Source organism: Falco rusticolus, chromosome 18 (assembly GCF_015220075.1).
Source record: "Falco rusticolus isolate bFalRus1 chromosome 18, bFalRus1.pri, whole genome shotgun sequence".
NCBI lineage: Eukaryota > Metazoa > Chordata > Aves > Falconiformes > Falconidae > Falco > Falco rusticolus.
Genome location: NC_051204.1, coordinates 3,675,889 through 3,696,736, shown reverse-complemented (window position 1 = coordinate 3,696,736; position 20,848 = coordinate 3,675,889). Strand labels below are relative to the sequence as shown.

Below are 20,848 nucleotides of genomic sequence, written 5' to 3'. Positions count from 1 at the left end.
CTTAGACCAAGTCTTTCAGGCTTACTCAGGAGCACTACTCGTGAGGACCAAAAGCTTTCTTTCAAAGCAAAGATCTGGGCAGCTGCAGCAGATGTTCTCACTGGCCAGAGCTGAAGCAGCAGCGGTATCGCAGGCTAGGCCTGCTGCGGGGCGGTTTGGTTTGGTTAGGGCCAGGAAATGCTCTGGGTTTTATAGGCATCATGTCTGTTTAATGCAAAGGCTGACTTTAAGATGTCTCAGCAGTACTCTAGAACTCTCTAGAAAGCGAGTGGTAGTAACCATCTTTGTGATCTGTGCCACTTCATCAGCCCCCATGACCACAGCACCAGCATCCTGGCTGCAGAGCAGTGCTGGGCTAACTAGGTGTGCTGCGGCAGGGGCAGCCAGCCCCTCTGTGAAGCCAGGTCAGGGGGCCGAGGTGACACACATCTGCATCGTGTTCCAGCCACAAATGAACACAAGGGTCTTTGAGAAATCACATTTTCACTGTGGTAATGTAACTAGAAGAAAGGGGGAAGGCCTGATTTCTAATACAAAACCCAACGCTATCTTTCTAAGGGAGAAATCCCAAGCAATAGTAAATATCTCTCCACATGGTAACAGCTGCGTTTACAGACACACGAGGTTTTCTCTTCTGTCTGTTGTAAAGAGTTCCTTTGCCTCTAAAGGCCCCTTTAAGTTGCAATGCTGATAATCTGACACATTATTAAAACCCAGTATCCTTTGGAGACAAGTGATACAGGCAAGGAAGATACAAAAGGCGCATTATCACATTTTGAAATCAAACCAGTACTTCATTAAAAAAGACACATGAAACGAGTCAGTATTTATTCTTTCTTCTCACTATCCTCAGTGATAGGGTCTGCAGGAGGCTCTTCAACTGTTGCACTGTTGCTTTCCGAACCAGTGTTGCTGTCACTGGTTCCCTCCTCTGCAGTGCTATCGACCCCTTCTTGGCCACTCTCCTTATCGTCTGGGGTAGATGTTCCTTCTTCACCATTCTGCTGATTTTCTGTGCTCTCTTCTGGGTGAGGCTCTTCTGTAACAAGATATTTCTCAGTGTCATCTACATGCCACTACATTTTGCTTGTGCAATTAGAATTTAGGAAGAAACTGAAACTGTCATACATATGAGTACTCCACAGCAGTTATTTCTGTCACCTAGAACATGCAGCGACAGGCACAGCTCTGAAAGACCTTTCGGAGCTCAGGATATGCATGGTCCTGCTGCACGGCATCCTGAAAGTCACCTGCAGCTGCCTGACAGCCCAAGTCCAGCCACAAGAAAGCAAGGGGCCTTGTTAAACCAGCAGCACTAGAATTCAACGCCTTTGGTCCCCTCTCCCTTTCACTCATGCTGTTACAGCAATGACTCACTGAGATACTGGCTGCTGATATGCTTAAATACAATCATATTTTCTAGTGTCACAGTACACAACACAAAAAAGCCTGCAAATCAGCTCATAAGAGCAGCATGGACAGAAGTGCTGTTTATCATCATCTTTGCTAGATGTTGACACTGGGACAAGTAAACTCTTGCAGCTGCTCCTAGCTAAGCAACCTCCGGAAGACGAGTTAGGCTTAGAAAGCTTCCCCTCGCCTTGGGTACATTATACACAAAGCATTACACAGGACTTTGTGGCATCTTATCCTCTCCACTTTTTAAAAGGAGCAATTTAATGAGAAGCAAGCGAACACTGGATTTCACCAAGTTGAAGTTAACTATTCTGAATGTGGTTCTTCTGAAGCTTTTCTTCCTATTAACAGCAAAAATACAGGGCACTACTGTTGGCTAAGCTGAGCCTCTACAGAGATATTTTAATGCTGATCCTTCGAGGATTCTGAAGCTGGTCTTCAAATGCAGTTACCTGTCTCCATTGGAGCACTCTCCTCTTCTTTCTTCTCCTCTATCTTGTTAGCTGCCTGTTCTTCCTCAGCTGCTATGTTATTTTGACTGCGTTCGGCTTGTTCAGCTGCTTCTTTTTCCCTTTCCTCCTGCCTCTTGCGAGCTTGTTCCTCGGCTTGAGCAATTTCAGCTGCAATTTTTTCCATATCCACTTCCACCTTCAAACTGCATAACTAGAAATTAAAAAAGGAGAGCGCCTTTACTACCTCAGTTACATTGAAAAACATCAGTGAAACCCAATTATGAGTTCAATATTTCTACACGCAGCATACTACTTTTCATTTGACAAAGTTCATATTAAAAGCTTCAGTAACTAGGGAAGGAGACACATGCATGTTAACAAAAATAAAAAAAAAAGAAGGGGGTGGGGGAAGGGGGATAAATAAACAAGGTAAACTTTGTTTGAATGCAGCCAAGGACAGAGCAGCATGTTCTCCACAGCGGCTCTAGGCCACATTCCTCGAGCTGATCTCTAGCAAACTCAAGCAGCGAAGCCTGAAGGCACTTCTAAACTGTACTGGCTGAATGTCACCACTACAGGTCACTGAAGGAGCACGAAATAATGCAAACACTGTGTGCTTTCCAACACCCACACACTAGGACACTGCAGTCATCAGTTGTGTAATTATACATAATTGAACACAGAACTAAACAGAAGTGGGTACAGCACTTGGACAGATGGGTAACTAACAGATTCCTCTGAGCAAGTGGAAAAAAGCAAAAGCTGTACCCTTTTAAGCTCGTTGTTAAATGATTCTGTGCTTTCCAAAAACTTCCTCTTCTTTTCCTGGTGACGCTCTTCAATTTGCAGAAGCTCCGCTTCTAGTTTACGCTAGAAATGAAATAAATGGTAAGAACTTTAGTATTCAGTCATCTGAAGAACTGGACAAAGTTCACAGCTATGTATAAAAATACTTAGACCAATATTTTAAAACACACTCATATAATACATAAACATCCTTATGCCTTCTTTGATCTAATACCCAATAGCTAAGAAGCGCATGAGTAATTCAGGATTGGCTAGGCATAATATAAATTAAAAATACTATGTACTTGAGGACAATCTTCCAGCACATAATTACAAATTTTCTTTCATATTACATACCCCATAGGTATATAAACACACCTTTGCCACACCAATTACATTCTCGAAAGCAGAAAGACCACAATTCAAAGGAAAGAAGGGATACCACCCTCCTCCACCCTCAGTATCTTTTGTTAATTAAAAAAAATGCAACAAATCTCTAACTAATTCCAGTGTCTTAGTTTTCTTCACCTACATGTAGACTGACTATACTGACAGGGTTCTTTTGTTAACATGCGTGTTTGGAAAATGTAGGCATGTGCCCAGTCAATGCTACGTGAAACGTGCAAGAGTAACCTTACTAGATTTCTTTGTATGCATTTCACTTTCATTAAAAGACGTTACAATAGGTATGATTTACTGTAATAAAGAATCTTTACAAACAAGATTCTGAGTCATGTAAGTCACCTGTAAGTCACAACTCTACCAGTGCCTATTACACAGGACACTTACTCTACATACAGAGGGTTATGCATAACAAAGAACCATGGAATAGTTATGATATCCTAAAAACCAAAATACTGTTTTTACCAGGATTCTCAGTAACAAAACAGCACAGAAGGTGAAGCCTCCCATCTTACAACTCCCAAGAAAATCCAGAGATTAGCTATTTGAGTGTACAGAACACTGACATCCAACAAGAATAGTCATGTAGATGATCAAACGATCTGAGACTTGGAGTTCCGCCCAACACCATTACGTTTTAGCTGCCTTCACATAATTTATTTTTACCTGATGAACCATTAAAGATTGAACCTGGCGTTTAAGAACTTGCATTCTGGCTGTTGTGACAACAGACCGGACATCGGGCACCACACTTTCACTCAGTATCTCACTGATGAGACGATGGTTTCTTTGGAAACGAGCTGTGGCTGTGTGCTTCATAGAAAATCCATCGTCGTAATCTGAAACAAAGAGTTTTAAGTGTAACTGCTTTAATTCCACAAAATGCGTACCAAGTCTAATGACACCATACCCACATTACCACTAATTTAAAACAAAATGAGCCCCTTAACACCGGTTGCTGTCGTGTCACAAGGTTCATACTAATGAATATAGATCAGGTTATCAGGAAAAGACAACATGAGGATAGCACACCATTTACACTGGCACAGTTGTAACAGCTATGACTTTACAAGCATTTCCCACATGTCTGAAATCTTGGATTGACCTAGTTATTTACTGTGTTGCTTTCCACATTTCCAGAGTAAGAGGGACTATTAATACACTGAATTTAAAAAAAAAATATTCCTGATTAATCATGTTACCAGCACATTATGCAGTGCAAAATATCAACAGAAGAGTGACTCCTTCACAAATAACCTTTGTAGCACAGATCAAAAGAGACTTGTGTTTTTGAAACACTGAGGAATGAAAACATGAAGTAGTGATACATGTTTACTTGCCACTGAAAATTCACAGTAGTGTATTAAAAGCATTCAGTTATTTTTAAGTAAACATAGTTCTCTAAAGAACAAGTTACTGAAAAGAAAAATACACTTCAGGAGAAGTACACAAGCACACGTGTCATGTCTGGTCTCCTTATAAGCTTCTTGCAGAGAAAAGAAATTAAAGGAAACCCAACAGGAACTAAATTCTCTTCTCTGACAAGCATCTACAGGATTCACTACAAAGAGCTAAAAAAATTACAGGTCAAGGATTTTTTTTCTTCTCTGTGATCAAATTAAAGGAATTTCCAACTTATGGCAAGATACTGGACTTCTGACAATTTTTAACGTAGTCACAGAATGTAACAAAACTACAGCATTATGGATTTTACAAGGACTCATTTTAAAAGTAAGATTCTTTTCTTCTGCTTTGCAGCATCAAACTGAATGTTTTTCTGTATCTAGCAGCACTCAAAAGCTTCCAGCCCATAGAAGACAGAAATCTTTCTATTATTTCTTCTACACTTTTTCAAGGAAATGATGCAAAGCCTTTCAACATAATAAAAATCAAAACACAGCCTGCAGCTTTGGTATCAAGAACCTATCTACAAAACAGACTCCAAAATATTCAAGTCAAACTAATTAGAACCTGAAGCATGGTAATTAAATAGCATTAAGTACTGGGGAGGAAACAAACTCAGAAGAAACTTATGAAGTACAATTCATATTTAGCCGAGTATTACAATCAGGTAGGCAACAGGTATGAATTATCATCCAGAATGATGTCCTGTAGAAAAGTCCAGGAGAAGAAGAAAAAGAAGTCTTCCTAATGGAGATCCCTCTCCCAACTATTCACAGATATCATAAGGAGAATTCTAATGTATCATGCCAGAAAGTATTATGAAAGAAGATAGCTACTTTAATGGAAGTCTGTCTCCTTTATTTCTAAGTGTTATGTTCAAGTGCTCGTTGAGGTATCTGACTAAATAAAGCAAAAAGAGAAAGACAGTGGATGACAACAGATTTGCAAGAGACAAGTATTAAGCACATTGGTCTCCTTAGAATTGGGCCTTTGTCCTCTTAGCAAGATCCCTTTTATGCTAAAGGCTCTTGATCCCAGTGCCGGGCAGGATCTGTCAGAAGCAAATTTCCATCACAAAACCCAACTTGCTGTTTTGTCCCAGATGTAAACAGATGCAACTTGGGACCTGGTACAGCTGGTTCTGGCCGAGTTCATCTGGCTCAGGTAGCACCAAACAGAGTTTGAAGTCCCAAAATGCCAGCTACCTGAACACTAAATATTATCTATATAGATTTTGGAGTTACTTCACAGTGGGGAAAGTGCTGCTTGTCATGAGCTTTATCTCAAGGGTGTGCTTTTACAAGGAAGAAGGAAAAAAAAAAAAAAAAAAAAGGGTGTAACTGACTGAGTACATTTTTCACCCTCACACCCTCAGGTTTCAACAAGTATTTGACCATGAATGTAGAAAGCAGACATTAGGTATGTGAGCGAGTTTTCCCACTGGGTGGGGTGCACTTCCTTGCAGTCAAATAAACTTTCAGATTTTTCCTCATCAACTTGTCAACAGCAAGGGTAACTTATTTTCTAAACAATCTCAAATGACAGTTGTTGAACACATTCAAAGTTCAGGTGCTCTTAATCATACCAAAACTCTGCCTATCAGAATTATGTGCTTCTGGTAATAAAAGCACAAAACTCCATTCAAGCTGGATTAAATCAGGCAGCTAAGCCTTTTACAGTGCATATGTTAAAGCCATTACAGAATTTAAGCAGACTTATTTGTTTTGAATTGTAAGCATTATTTCACACATAATTAAGGGTTGGAATAACTTTTATCACTGGCTTGCCACCTTAGTTTTTGGAAACAGATAAAGTCAGCTGTTAGCTGTATGAAATAAAAAATGATTATGAAAAATCAGTATTAAAGGTATCAAAACAGAAACGAAGTCACATTAAATGTTGTGAAAGCTGTACACTGGTAGTTTTGCGTATCTGGCATCCATTTCTCTATCCTGTCGGTCCTGTAATGAGACTGCCTCACTGGATGTGCATACAAATTCCCTTCTGCTTACCATCGGGGTCTTCTGCTGGCTGTATACTCATGTAAGGTTCACCTTTCTCCATGCGTGACTGCCTTTGCCGGCTTTCTTCTTCCAACGCAGCCTCAGCACGACTTTTTGCGTTGATGTAGGCAAGGTATGCAGGAGAGTTATGGTAGGCCTTCATGGACTCATTGTACTCTATCTGAAATGTGACCAATATTGTTTGATTGCACCATTGGACGGTTTCAGACTTGACATAACTGCAGTCTGTATAACCCACATTGTAGTTATACAGCCAAAGCGATTTTGAATCATCTGGCTGATACACAGACGACCATACTCAGTCTCTCAAGTCGTTCTTTTTACAGATTAGAACTTCTTGCACAGTCATTCATGTTTTAAAAATACTAGCTGGGCTTTTAGTAGTTTTTTTTTTTCCCAGTTTTAGTATCTGAGAAGTCTTAGGATAGCTTTGGTTTTTGAGATTTAAAAAAATCAAACATCTCAGAACAAGGTATTTATGATCAGATGAACTCTGTTAAAGTAAAAAAAAATGAATTAACTTTAAATACTCTCAATAATTCTCTGGAATTCTAACTAGATCTCTGATTCTGATTTCTTCTCTTTCCTTACTGCAGTATGTCATGAACCAGTTTTCAGAATAACTTATGATTTTTCCGTTCTTTGATCCATCCCCACACTGGGACGATACAGAGTGCTGCAGCCAGACTACTGTCGCCTCCTGGTAGCAGGACTGCATCACTATTTGCACCTTCTTTGAAGTATTTTTCCCTTTGAATTGCTTTCTTTAATCTCACTTTCAAAATCTGCCAAGTCTAGATTTTGTACAGTGATTGGAAATATTGCCAATGAAAAAAAGAGATATAACCTACGATATTGTTAGAAGTACCTAAATGTCTTGTTCTTTTTATGATTAGGCCTGGAATCCTTCTACCTAGGCACTGTAAAAATATAAACAAGACGGCCCCTGCCCCAAGGAGCTTACAATCTAAACATCATTACCAAGTTAAAAAATAGGATATTTTTTTTTTTCAACTAAGAGCATCTGGCTTGGAAGTACTTCTCTACTGACTTGGAATAAAACCAGCTTAGATTTGACCAGGTTATACACAGCCTCAGATGCTTACTAGGTTTAAGCACAACACAGCAGCTGGACAATTTTCCCTTTGTACTTTAGGATCACAGTAACAGTCTTGTAAAGGTCCTCAACACTTACCAACCTAGACATGAGGTAGCTGTCATCTTTTGTCATTAAGACCAATAAAACCCAAACAAAACCACAAGAAAAGCCTAAAAGTGGTAGCATGTAGCATTTTTCTATTAAGAAACAAAACACTATGCCATAGCGTGGAGTTATACCAGATCACACCATGAAAACCAAACCCTATGTGACTGGAAGTCTTTTACGAACACATTCATGACAATAGCAGAAGTTGCAGAGCACCAGTTTTGAAAGAGGATTTTGGTGTTGAGACAATCTTTTCAATACTGATGTTGTACAATCAAATCCGTTCATTAAACAGTTAAAATCGACACTCAATTATAAATACTTCATTTTGAATTAGGTCTAAAAACTGACCAGTCACAGTTGATGTACAGTTATTTTTTAAAAAAAAAAAAAATCTAAAAGACGTGTCAGGACATACTTCCATTTAAGTTACATACAGGGGTCTCGTGAATGCCTCATACACCACTGCATGGGTAAGATGAATTTTTCTTCTCAGACCAGTTCCTAGAAGAATCAGCTGTAATAAACATCCCAGATTTCTTCCATTTACCTTTTCAGCTTCATATTCATTCAAATACTCTTGCTTCTCTTCATCAGTGAGATCTCGCCACATTCCTCCAATAATCTTGCCAATTTCCCATAACTTCAAATCAGGATTGGACGCCTTCACTTGGTCCCAGACCTTAACAGAAACAGCTGGAGCTTTACTAATGATATCTAAATACTTCCAAATTAAACATTTTATATTGTCATCTCAGTGTTCTTTCTGGAATCACCATGAAAAACAGGATTAAGTTAGGAATGAGTCTGGCTAAACTATTTCGATTATTTTCTGGGGCAGGAAGTCAGTAGGAAGCCATCTACTGAAACAGGCAATTGCTGAAATGGCTTTGGTTTCATGAGAATATTGCCTTTAACCCTCTTAATTCTCTTCTTAAATGCACATCGCTGCATCTCTGGGAAAAAAAAATGCTACTGAGTAAACACATCCAGCAGTAGATTATGATAAAGAGCACTGAGCTTTTCAGATCAGTATGTAACATTTCAAAATTTTTTCAGTCTTGCTGATCAATTTGAGTTCCAACAAGTTCTGACTCCACCAAAAAAGTTTCTAACTTTATAGGGAAAAAAAAAGGAGAGCTGCCAGTGTTATTTCTTGCTGCGCCACTTGACTTTTATTTTTTTGTTGATGTTTTTTTTGCCTAAGACAGACATGCTGGTAAAGATACTTTACCAGAAGTGGAAGAAATTCCTTCTGGCTCACCCGCTTCAGACAGGCTGACATGCCCTCCCCATGCCCCATCAGATTTCAGACTCCACAAGAGTCTCTCTCCTACTTTCTGTCAAACAGTTCATAGAATAGCGAAGTAAACGTTGCCACAGGCTAGGTTGGTGAAGGAGAACATGCAAAGTCCACTCATTGCTACTCTTCAGTCCAGCTACAGCACTGTACCAAGCCCAGTATACCGCAAGGAATACTTCCTTTATATAAAAAAGTTCTGTCAGTAAGTCACAGGAACTTCTGAATGTGGCAGGGTGGATCCTTGTCAGCAGAGACAGTGGTAGTAATTATCATTTTAGAGAAATCTTTTCCCCCCAGAAATTGGCAACTGTATGAACAGACTACTGCTTTATCCTGAAGGGCAATGCATCTGTACTTTACAATTCCCTTAAAAGAATGTGCAGGCTGTTAGAAGTAAAAGTTTAGAAGCTGAAACTAAGATAACAGCAATTAATTGTTAGCACATACGAACACTAACTTTTATTGTTACTTGTTTGACACTGTATACCCACCTTCCGGCTGTACCTCATGTAGGGCATCAGGGGCTTGTCTGGGGGTTTGGGGGGCTTTGGGATGGTAATACCAGAGGAAGCCTATAAAAGAACCGAATAAATCCATTCGTTAATGTGATCGCTGGACAGTTTCTACACACACTACTTCTGGAAAACACTCATTCTTGTGCAGTTAACATAAACCAGCCACACACCCACACCCACCAAGAGAAGCGAGCAACATCACAAAAAATAAAATCACCCAAACTGTGAACAGGTATTAACTAGAGCGGGTCCTCACAGTAATATTTTTCCAATCTTTGTCCTTTTATCTGTAAGTTTACAGAGTAGTAACTAGATAAATCTTCAAAAAGGCTCCATATTCTTAAAACTGAAATAGACAGCTTAGGAGTTTACATAGAAACACCAATCCCAGCAGGTTGTTTTTCTCACTTCTGATGAGCAATTTATTTTACCTGTTTTGACAAATTTAACAGGGCTACCGTACAGGTGAAAAGAGATAAAGTCTAAGATCATGAAGTTTGAGACATTCATTTTAGTAATGTATTTTTCAGCAAAATTTGTCAGTGGCAATTTGGAGCCAATTAAACTACTCGTTGTAAAAGGAAAACCCTACGCAACTGAGCTGTAAATGTGCGTATTATTTGCATCCAACCTGCACTGAATTGTCCAAATTAGCCTGTAACATCCTTCTGTGCCCTTATCTTCCTTCAGGTCTGTACACTGTCAAGCCTGCTGCTTGCACTAAATCAAGGACACTAAGCACTAACTCTTGCTGATGGAAAGTTGTTGCATCCCCTCTTGTCCACTCAATCTCCAAAACACCTGACAGGGTTTTTCTCCCAAAGTAGTGCAGTAACATCACAGCCCCTGCCAGCTGCAGGTTCTGAAAACCTCCACTCTTCAAGCACTTGCACATGCGAGGAGTTCTACTGTATTAAGTGGGAGCATTTTCATAAAAATATAAAGCAGCTGCAAGATCTTTCAAGACTACAGCCACAGATAAGCAAATACTTGTATTTGGCCAAGAAGGCTCATGTCATGTATTCAGCTTTCAAGTTTTTCCTCTTGATACTTTTTGTTTTGCTGAACTTATGGAGCTCTATGAAACAATGCATACAGGATTGTGTATAAATAATGTACATGAGGTATATGCATTACCAAAATGTATACATATATACACATACAGATGGATTTGAAAAACATTAACGGAAATTGTTTAATGCTTTTAAATTAACAGGAATTTAAAGACACCATACATATATAGATATATGCATGGCAGAGAAAGCTGTATATGCTTATGACATACAGAAACAATGAAAGTTCTCAGACAAAACCTAACTTATTCTTGTATAAGGAAAAAAGTATATATTCAGACAGTACGTTCAGTCAAGTTCCAGCTTGTACGGGGAAGGTCTCTTCTGTAAAAGTTTTTAATAAACTAGATGAACTTCATATATGAAGTTTGAAAGAAGATTTATATGAGAGACATTTAAAAAAAACCTGAAACACTTCAATAAAAGCACCACATATTTGTTATTTGAGAAACCTTCATATCACGTTGCAAGCTAATCAAATATTTTGATGTAAAGTTTTACATGAAAAACCTTAAAAGTTCTGAGAATTACAGAAACTTTTTTTAAAAAAACAACAGGGATTTACTCTATTTCTGTTGTGTTAGTTACAAGAATGTTACACTTCCACAGTCCATTTTTGTTTCCTAACTGCATCCAACACTCAGGACTATACCTGTATTTGAAAGGATCACTTGACTCCATCTCACTTTGTTTTCTCCAAGAAAAATGAATGGAACATCCATTTTCCACACGCTGACAAGAGTACATAAAATCTGAAATAATTCTGTTCTTCTACACTTGAAAAAAAAGATTTCTGAACTTGGGACCTTGTAGTTATTACCAGACTAGGACTAGAAAGAAAAATAAAGGCTTGCACTTCCAGCATGGCTCAACAGTACGACGCAACTACTATCAACGAACTCTGGCTTGCAAAATGTTCTCCTTATTTTTGTGCCAATAAATCTCAATAAAATGAGCAGTTCCCTCCCTCCAAGAATTTGCACCCACACTACAGAACTTTTCCCTAAGCATGCAGTGGTCACTGAAGACCACAGACTGTCTTTTTGAAGTTCTGCATCATACATGATTACCACATTTTTTTTTTCTCTGCTGAGTAGAAGTCCATTTTCCTGCAAAAGGTTTCAGAGTGAAAGGAAAGGGGGGTAGGGGGTGGGAAATAAGAATCAGAAGTACTTTTTTGTTTTATAAAGAAGTGGCAGCAGCCAAGACTCAGAAGAACCTAACTCTAAAGCCATTTCTGGTCAATTCCTGTTGTTTGCCGGATGATGTAATAGTTGATTCTCCTACCGTGACCCGGCTGTTGGTGCCCGGGTTCCCTCCCAGCCTGTAGTTGTTGTAGGCCAGATGGCTGTATGGATTGTATCCCACAAACCCTGGTGTGCTGGGCATTTGCTGATGGAAACAAATGAGACAAAAACACGAATGAGAAATGAGCTCAAACGAGAACACAGAAATGAAAATGAACTGCAATATGGCATGCAAAAGCAACCAGAATTTAAACAAGCAAATGAGGTGTAGCAGTTGGTATCTTCTCAAGACACAAAACTTACTCCAGTATAAACCTATTAAGGAAACAGGATTTTTAAGCAAATGTGTCACTACAAATTTCTGTCTGAAGCTGGTGATTTTATTTGTTAAGTGTGTAACTCATTTAAACAAGTATCCTACAAATCCAGTTCATGGCTAATAAAATTTTCCAACATAAGCCAGCAAGTGATTTGGAAAGACTCTTATATCCAAAGGGTTAAGCTTACAAGGCATCACAGCACACAGTCATCGGGCAGAAATCCTCAGTATCATTTAGTATACCAATGAATACCCCTATCTGCTTTCCCAACCAACATTGTACTGTTGATAAAAAAAAAAAAAAAAAAAAAGGGGTGGGGAGCAGCTGGAAATCTCTCTCAAAGCACCATCTGTGCACCACTACCAGTATCCAAAGACTTTACTGCTTTACTGGTGCTTTGCAAAACAAGTATTTCAGGGAACTGGGATTAGAAAGCTGGGAGAGAAGACAATTCACAGAGATATGCTTCTGTTAAGAGGTAGGCTGCAGTCTGACAAGAGTTGAGGGACCTGCAGTAAGATCTACAGGTCAGAAACTATAAACTAGTCTTAACAGATCACCGAATCCAAGACAATTTAAAAGGATAATCAGTAAATCTTCATTCTTGAAAGTGGATCGATTCATTCTCACCTCAGTAACGTAGAAAGATCTAATTTTTTTAATTTCTTACCCATCATCTACAATCAAGTTATCAGAAGGTATTCCTGTATTCCCCTCCTCACATAAATCTCTCCTGCCTTCTTCCATTACCCCCCACTTCCCAATCAAATTCTGTTGGAAACAAATGGATCAACCATTTAATAGTAATTGTGATCGAGTCCTGACTGTGGTGGTCCCGTCATTCCATTAGGATTCATGATATCCTGTAGTGTTTCTAGACATTTAAGTGTTGTCCACACAGTGTCCCACGCTTTAGCAGCACTTTGGCTCTAGTAAGAAACACATTCTAACAGTCTTTAAAGTTATCTGCTGATGGGCCCGTTCTAGATTACGGTTACAAAAATTCTGCAAATAGGTTCAGGATTCCAAGAACCAAGGTTTGACAAATACAAACACTGAACAAAAATAACCCATAAGCTAAACTACATTAACTTTTGAAGCTTTCAAGTATATGTAGACACGCTGAAGTTAAGTTTATTTCTAAACATACAAATACAGAGTAAAATTATCCCTTAACAGTCAGGCTTCAAATATATGTTTTGTTGCCAAACTTTTAAAACCTCAGTCACAGCAGTTGACATTTACTCAATCTGTATGCCTGTGATCATGACATACACATTCACTATTTAATAAGGCGCCATTTTACTATAGTTTTCTGTATTACCATAACAAGAGGTTTTGAATAGTTGAACTACACCTCTTCAATAAAATCAGATGACAATTGTAATCTCAGTCTGCTTAATTCTTTATTTCTGCAAGACAGGATTTAAATGTTACCAGGGAACTACCTTGCATTACCTGGAGAATTTTTACTTTCAGCTATAATACTGTAGTTAGGAGAACTACTGGTATTTTGTTGACTGTAGTTACTGGAACTGGCTGTGGAAGAACAAGCAAGGTTATTTGTCTACTTTTATGACTTGTGTTAACAGAGCACAGACTATCATGTGAAGGACTGTATAAAACATAAGTAATACAGCAGATGCTTGAAAGTCAGGTAATGCATGTCACTAGTTGCGGTTTTGAAATTTGTTTCATGTACCCTTCTGAAGACTTCTGTCTTGACTAAAGAATGCACCGCATCCATATAAACTGTTTAACAACTTCCATAATCATAATCCCAAAGGAATCACACATGTACATGCACAGCTCTCGATGCAGTAATCCAGTTGTAAGGTAGATGCCATCATGTTCCTCCTAATACTGGCACAAATCTATTAAGTTGCATGCAAAAGGAAAACTCTGAACATACGCAAATAAAGTTTTATTTATGCAAATTTTTAAGAACATGACTTATATTTATACATTATATAACTTTCAAGCCTCTTTACATTTAAAATATGGCACAATAAATTTGAAGGATCACATTTCACCTAAATCCCATCCTGCAGTTTTCATCCCAGATGCAGGATCAGGGACACTACTAGCAGAGTTTTCAAGTTTCTCTGGTGAAAAAAAAAAATACCACTATAGCATCTTTGCTCATTCCTCTGTACAAAAAGACTCTTATTTTCTCATGTGAATATGTTTCTCCTAAAATGCAAGCTATTTAGAAATGTGAGCGCTACCGAAGAGATGCATTTGCTTTCAAATGCTTTCCTGACCACAGTGTACTGGTATTTTAGTACCTTTTTATACACGCATGAATACAACTAGATGCGATTCAAAGCTACTGTTCATATTTTCCTCAGTGTCATTTCATAGCATTTTAATAAATTAAAATATTTCTCATGCCACAGACCTCAAAATAGCAGTCACTTCGAGAAATCTGAATAAGACTGGCATCATGAGCATTTCATTATTCTGACCCAATAGCTAGGTTGGACTCAATCTTAAAGGCCTTTTCCAACCTAAACAATTCTATAATTATTTAACAGAATTTTGCATACTCATGCATTCCACCATAAATCAGCTTGGTACATGAAAAAATGCAGTTTGCCCATGATTTGGGCATCAGTTAAGCAAGAAGTTTTAGAACTGAACATACCAGTTTGTTCTTAAATATTACAATATATGTTGCAACCCACTGTGAATAATTTTAGACTGACTGCTTACAGAAAAAAAAGGATCTGCAGAATCTATCCTTAAAAGTGAAACAAGTTTATTCAGCTTCTCTTTCACAAACTGCTTCAGGGGGAAAAAAAAAACCCCAACAAAACAAACCCATTAATTTAAAGAGTGTATACCATATTGATAACAAAACAGAAGGAGTTTGTGTTTCCAATACAGGAAGGTAATGCAACTCCGTAATTATTACTCTGGTAAGTTATTAAAGACTGTATTACCATCTCTGTATTAATGAGAGAAATCACTATACTTACGGTTGCAGGAGCTGGGGTAGGAGGTGGGGCGTAAGATGGCCTTTCTGTTAAGATACAAATGTAAGCAATTTTTTTTTCCCCCCCTTGAAAATCTGAACTGATTTTTTTAAGGCATCTGCTGTGGCAAACATTTAAACAATTTACAAAAACAAGACAGAAATCCTACTCTCAAAGACTTTGCATTTTGCCACTGAAGAGCATAAAGCAAAGAACACAAGAGAAAAAAAATATTTAAGACCACACCATTGCTATATTGCTAGCCTTTTATTTAGGCATAAGACTGAATATGAAATCCATTTATATGTACAACAATTAAAAAGTAGTTAAGCAAAAAATGCAGTGGAACAGGATTTTGGAGAAGCTGTGGTATTTGGATTTCCTATGAAAACAATATGTCAGAAATGAGCCACAGCAAGATTTAAGGCCAAGAGTTTGGTCAGAAATTACGACATTTCACATCATTCCTTTTAACGCAAGGAATAACAGGATTATAATCACCAACAGGCTTTGCTGAACCAGCTCTTTAATTCATCAAGTTAAAGGAAGAAAAATCTGAAAACTTACTTGACATTTTGATAGGCAAATTTTCAGCCACCTGACATTATATTTGTACTTCTGAAAGACAAAAGAATATCACGCTATTAAGTATTATACCTTTGCTTCCCCAAGTCTTTGAAACTTCAGTTATTACCTTTACCACTGATTATGAAAGTGTTGCCAATTCTGAAATAAAGACAAAAGAATTTCTAAAAATTCAAGGTGTAATATCTTTGAAAAATTAGCGTGCTTTCCAAGGAATCTGGCCTTAAATAGCTGTGAAATAACTCTTGAGGTTTGCGTCCTCTTCATGTTAAAGGTTTTAAGCGTGTCTCTATGTATTTTTTCCCTTCAGAAATAAAGGGAATATACCCATTGTCCATTTCAGAAAATTAGTGTTAATGTATAAGTGACCAAAGAACATGCCCTTTACACAGCACAAAAAAAATAATAATTAAAAAACTACCGAACACAGCAGCACAGCCATGAGATTTAACCTTTCAGCAACAAGCCCATCGATGTGCATGGAAAAAGCGGTATTTTTTTGCGGCTTTTCTCTTCAGGTGCCTCCTCCGAAGCTGCAGCAGAAGTCGCCCCTCCTGCAATTCCTGGTTAGCAGCGTGCAGGGCTCTCGGCCCCGCCGCCCCCCACAGGGGTCCCCGGGCCTCACGGCCCCACTCCCGGGGACCAGCGCCGGGAAACGCCGGGGGGACGGCCGCACCCCCCCCCCCCCCGCCCCTCACCCACCACGACAACCGGCGGAGGACGCAGCTCGCTCAGCCGCTAACAGGGAGGAGATCAGGGCCTGCTCCCTCACCCCCTCCAGCCAGGCTGCTCCCCGGGCCACACCGTGCCCCCGGGCCTGCCCGCCTCATAGCTGCCGGGCCAGGCCGGATGGGCCGCCCCAACTCACCCGCTCCAGCGCCGGCCGCGCTCCCTTTGTTCCCCACCAGGCCGGGGCGGCGGCGAGGACGGCGCCTGCGCGCCCTGTTCCGCACTTTCGACACGTCGCCCCCGCCCTGCCGGCAGCTGGTTTCTCTTTTCAGGGGGAGGCGGCTCGCCCGCCCCGCTGCCCCTCGGGCCCCCGCTGGGCTGGGGCCTTCCCCGTAGCCTCCGGGGCCGGTGGGGCTGGAAGGGCTTGTGGCGAATCTGCGGGATGCAGGGGGCAAAGGCGATCCGGGCGCGGGGTGCGGCCCCCGTCATTACCGGGAAGGCGGTACCGCCTCACCCGGGCGGGGCGTCTTACCGGTGCTCCCGAGGCACCGCGCGGGCTCTGCCGCAGGCTCGCAGTCTCCAGCACCGCGCTTGTCCCCTTCGCGACAGTCAGGGGAAGGCGCGGGCGGGAAGCTGCCCCCCCTTCACGTTCTTGTCAGCTCAGCCGAGCCACCTCCCCGCGGGGCAGCCCCCCCAGTCCCCATCCCCCCGGTGTTGGCGGGACCGGGAGAGGCGGCGGCGCCGTGTCCCGGTGGCGAATCTGCGGCGCAGAGCGGGGAGGGGGGGAGGGCGGCGCCTCACGGCCGCAGGTTTGGCGCCTTTTTCCCCTCAGAGGGAGCGCGCGGCGCCCTGAGGCGCCCGGGCTGCACAGGCGGCGGCTGGAGAAACGCTGTGGTGTAATGTGCGACTAACCCCATAAAGACAGGCGCTAAGGTCAGGTGAACGGCCCTGTGGGGAGCCCTGCGTCTGTGTAAGGGGTGCGGTGAGGTGCTGAAATAGTGGTTTGGGAATGGCATCCCTTCAGAAAAGGTTCAGCAGGATGTGGCCCTCCGTCTGGTCGTGCTTGCTGTGCCATGAGGAAAGGTGGGAGGATGCCAGTGCGTCGATGAAAGGTGTGAACAGAAGGCGGCCTAGGGGAAGCCTGTGCAGTGGTGTGAAGGAATGCTGGTCATATGGGCTATGGGAGAGATCCTAGTTTATAAATCTGTGTAGTTTATAATTTTGAACTAAGTCAGACTTGGGACAGCTAGCTGCTGAGTACAGGGGATTGTGAATTACAGAATAGACTGGAAGCAGTGGAATTACCCAGAACAATTTCTTGCAGAAATTTCTGAAGGTATCATACACAGAGGTAAAAAGCTTGCAAATACAAACTACATTACACCATATGGCTCTGATTGTGTGAGGAAGATGAAGAATTTCAGATCCCAGCATTCAGCACAGGAGTGTTTTTTGTTTTTGTTTTTGTTTTTTTTTTACAGTGAAAATTGTTAATGTGACTGAATTAAATATGAAAACTTAAAGTTTGGCATTGAAATTCTGTCACACAGCTAATAGGGCTGATTTCTAGACATCCATAAAGGAGGATTTTGGTGGAGCTGGTGAATGTGGCAGCTGAAGGAAAGCCAAACAGATGATACCAACCAAACCTAAAAATACAGCAGAAGGTGAAAAGGAAAACTGAATATGATACCGGGTTGCTGCAAGTCAGGCCCATTTCTTCTTGATGCCTACGTTTTGGGCCTTTTTGCTTTCGTTCTTAAATCAACCATATTTTTAGGATCAAGTATAGAGACAAGAACACTGCTCTCATCTGCCTATAGTGTGCTGTCTGTGGCCACAATGGAAGCCTGTTGACATGCAGCAGAATAACCTATGACTTCCGTATGATAATTAAAGTAAGAATTGAAAATATTCCTCAGTCAACCAGCCAAATATGTCTCTTTAGTCTACCAGTTCCACCTGTGCAGAATATTTGTAAAGAGAAGGTGAGAAAATACTTGTTAAGAGGTGAAAAATAACCTGTTTTTTCCTCTGGTTTTGACCGCTTCATTCATTCATCTCTAGTTTATTAATAACTTGGGTTTGTTGATAGTGTTAAAATGCATTTAATGTTGTTAGTTTTAAAATAAATTCTAAATTTGCGCAGCCTTTGAAACACTTATTATGATGTTCAAGTACATTTACTGATACTCACTTTCCATGATAATAGTTCTGAATCATTGTGTATTTTTGAAGCCAGCAATGTTTTCCTTACTTTGGTTTATGAAGGTTTTTTTACTTCACTATCTAATTTCCATGCTGTGATAGTGAAAGATTTTGCCTGTGTACACCTTTTAATATACAGTATCACATAAGTAGTGTTACTGATTTAATAGGGCTGTTTATACTGCATCGTGCTAACCAGGGGGCTCTAAATAGTTGGCTCTTATCCAACTGTTTTAATTAGCAGCAATTTCATAAGCTTTGTAATGCAGACATATATTCACTGTAAAGTAGGTTGAGACAATGAAACTTGTTTTTACATCAGACATTTGCAGGTATTACAAGGCAGTAGCTCAGCTGATACAAATTAGCAGCACAGAAGTGAAGAATTCTTTGTCATATTATCAAGCTTCAGTGTTAATGGTTTTTAAATTAAGCTTTAAAATGATGTAAAATCAGGGTGAGGTTTTATTGTGAATATTTTTTTCTATGCCTGACACTACTGGAAGTGCAAGTAGTTTAAGAACAGAAGAGTAAGCTCTTTACATTTGAAGAGGTGGAATTTGTGAATAACACAAAAGATAGCTATGTTCTGTAAGGGGAGAAAACAGTTAAAACCAGGATGCACACCTGAACCAGGTCTAGAGTAGCAGCAGTTCTTAATGCAGCTAATGAAGTCAGTGTCAGTAGGTCCCACGTGAAGAAAATAGCCCTGAGCAGGCAAGAGTGGGCTGCTTATAGAATGTTTGTGTTAACAGAAACAGCTATTAAACTGCAGTCTATTTTTTTCCCTTAGAGCATCCATCGGGTTTCATGGTCTTAAAATAGTGTAACTGGGTTTATACCAGTTGTTTCAAACTTCAAGCAGCAGCTGTATATTTCATGAGAAGGCAAGTCCAATGTTAAACAATGACAGCTTTTGTGTGTGGAATAAATTTCTCATCACAGGACAGCTCAGGATGTGCTTGTGCTGTCGTTGAGGCCAGGAGATGGCTGCAAGAACCTTGAGGTCAGATACTGGTTGGATGAAATAATGTATATGCAGAAAGTAATTTTTTTTTTCTATTTACTTAGCATCCCAGACAATGTTTACTGTAGATACACAGTAATTTTTCTATTCTAAAATAATATGGAGGTTGTATAGCAAGGTGAAGTCAGGTATGTGTTCTTTACTATGCTCCATGAGGTTTCTATCATTAGGGGGAAAAAAAAGTAAATCTGGAGTTACCTAGAGGAGGTCTGAGGATAAGCCAAACACCCCCAGTTAAAGAAAAAAATGTGTCTGTGAGTAAGATGATTCCATTATTGTTTACTGTAGAGATGGCGGTACCTTCCATGTATTTGTATACTAATTTTTATATGCCTGTGCAAGCTCTTCCTGCATGAGGAAGTCTGTCTAAGCAGTTCTGAAGTTAATAAGCTAGGTTTCTGTTACATATTTCCTTGCTATTTATCTTTGCCTGTCAGCTTATCTTTTAGATTGTAAACTATGTGTGCCAAATGCTGTCTTCTTCCTTGTACAGTACTTGGAACAAAGGACTTTAGATCTAGTCAGGGTTACTGGATTTACCAGAAAAAGAGTAATTTTGTAGCAGGAGGACGCTCACATGTCATGATATAGATTCTTGGGGAATCTGTGCCTTTCTAATTGTAGAGGAGACCTTTAAAGAACACTTGGTTGCAGTGTTACAGATTTTATCTACAACTTTTATTTTGTATTTCTCTGTTATGTCTTTCCTTTTAAGGTATACACATTAAAACAAAAAAATATGCATGGGCAAACTCAATTTTAATACTTTTTTATTGTAGTAATGTCATTTACTTTGGTAAATTCGTATCCCTGCTTAAAGTGCCTTGAAGCAATTAAAACTTAGTTTAAATTCAAGTATTGTAAATTTACAGAGTATAAGCACACAAAAAAAAGCTGCATAGTAAAAATACTAGAGCAGGCTAATACATTCAGGATGCCAAATACTCAAGTATTAACAACACCAGATCAGTATTAAGGTTAATGATAATTAGTCAGCTTAATACAGTAGATATAGAACGGTGGGCAATATAAATGCATTGTTCTTACCATTAACAAAAGATAGAACCATAAATTAACACTGAAAGAATTTGTAGTATCAGTTTTTGTAACACATGCCATAAGTAATAAGGCAAATACTGACACTTAATCTTTTACATGCTGCTGTGACTCCAGCAAGTACAGTACATGGTTCTCCTAGATTCTGAGCTCCTGCAATCCCAGTGATTTTGGCG

At 39.9% G+C, this 20,848-nt stretch overlaps 1 protein-coding gene across 4 annotated transcripts; it reads right to left on the bottom strand.

The window, feature by feature from the left end:
* Window positions 1–793: 793 nt before the first annotated feature.
* SMARCE1 (SWI/SNF related, matrix associated, actin dependent regulator of chromatin, subfamily e, member 1) lies at window positions 794–16,690 on the bottom strand. Of its 4 annotated transcripts, XM_037411019.1 has the most exons (12): window positions 16,581–16,686; window positions 15,695–15,745; window positions 15,131–15,174; window positions 13,608–13,688; window positions 11,807–11,974; window positions 9,486–9,566; window positions 8,242–8,373; window positions 6,473–6,644; window positions 3,723–3,895; window positions 2,637–2,738; window positions 1,869–2,079; window positions 794–1,039 (listed from the first exon to the last, which is right to left on the bottom strand). In XM_037411019.1, the coding sequence occupies exons 5-12, from the start codon at window positions 11,969–11,971 to the stop codon at window positions 828–830; spliced, it is 1,248 nt and encodes a 415-aa protein (XP_037266916.1). In that variant the 5' UTR covers window positions 11,972–11,974; window positions 13,608–13,688; window positions 15,131–15,174; window positions 15,695–15,745; window positions 16,581–16,686; the 3' UTR covers window positions 794–827. The 4 variants fall into 4 exon arrangements, with proteins under 4 accessions (XP_037266916.1, XP_037266915.1, XP_037266917.1 ...); XM_037411018.1 differs by lacking the exon at window positions 13,608–13,688 and having other exon boundaries at window positions 16,581–16,690; XM_037411020.1 differs by lacking the exon at window positions 13,608–13,688 and having other exon boundaries at window positions 11,870–11,974; window positions 16,581–16,690.
* Window positions 16,691–20,848: the final 4,158 nt, after the last annotated feature.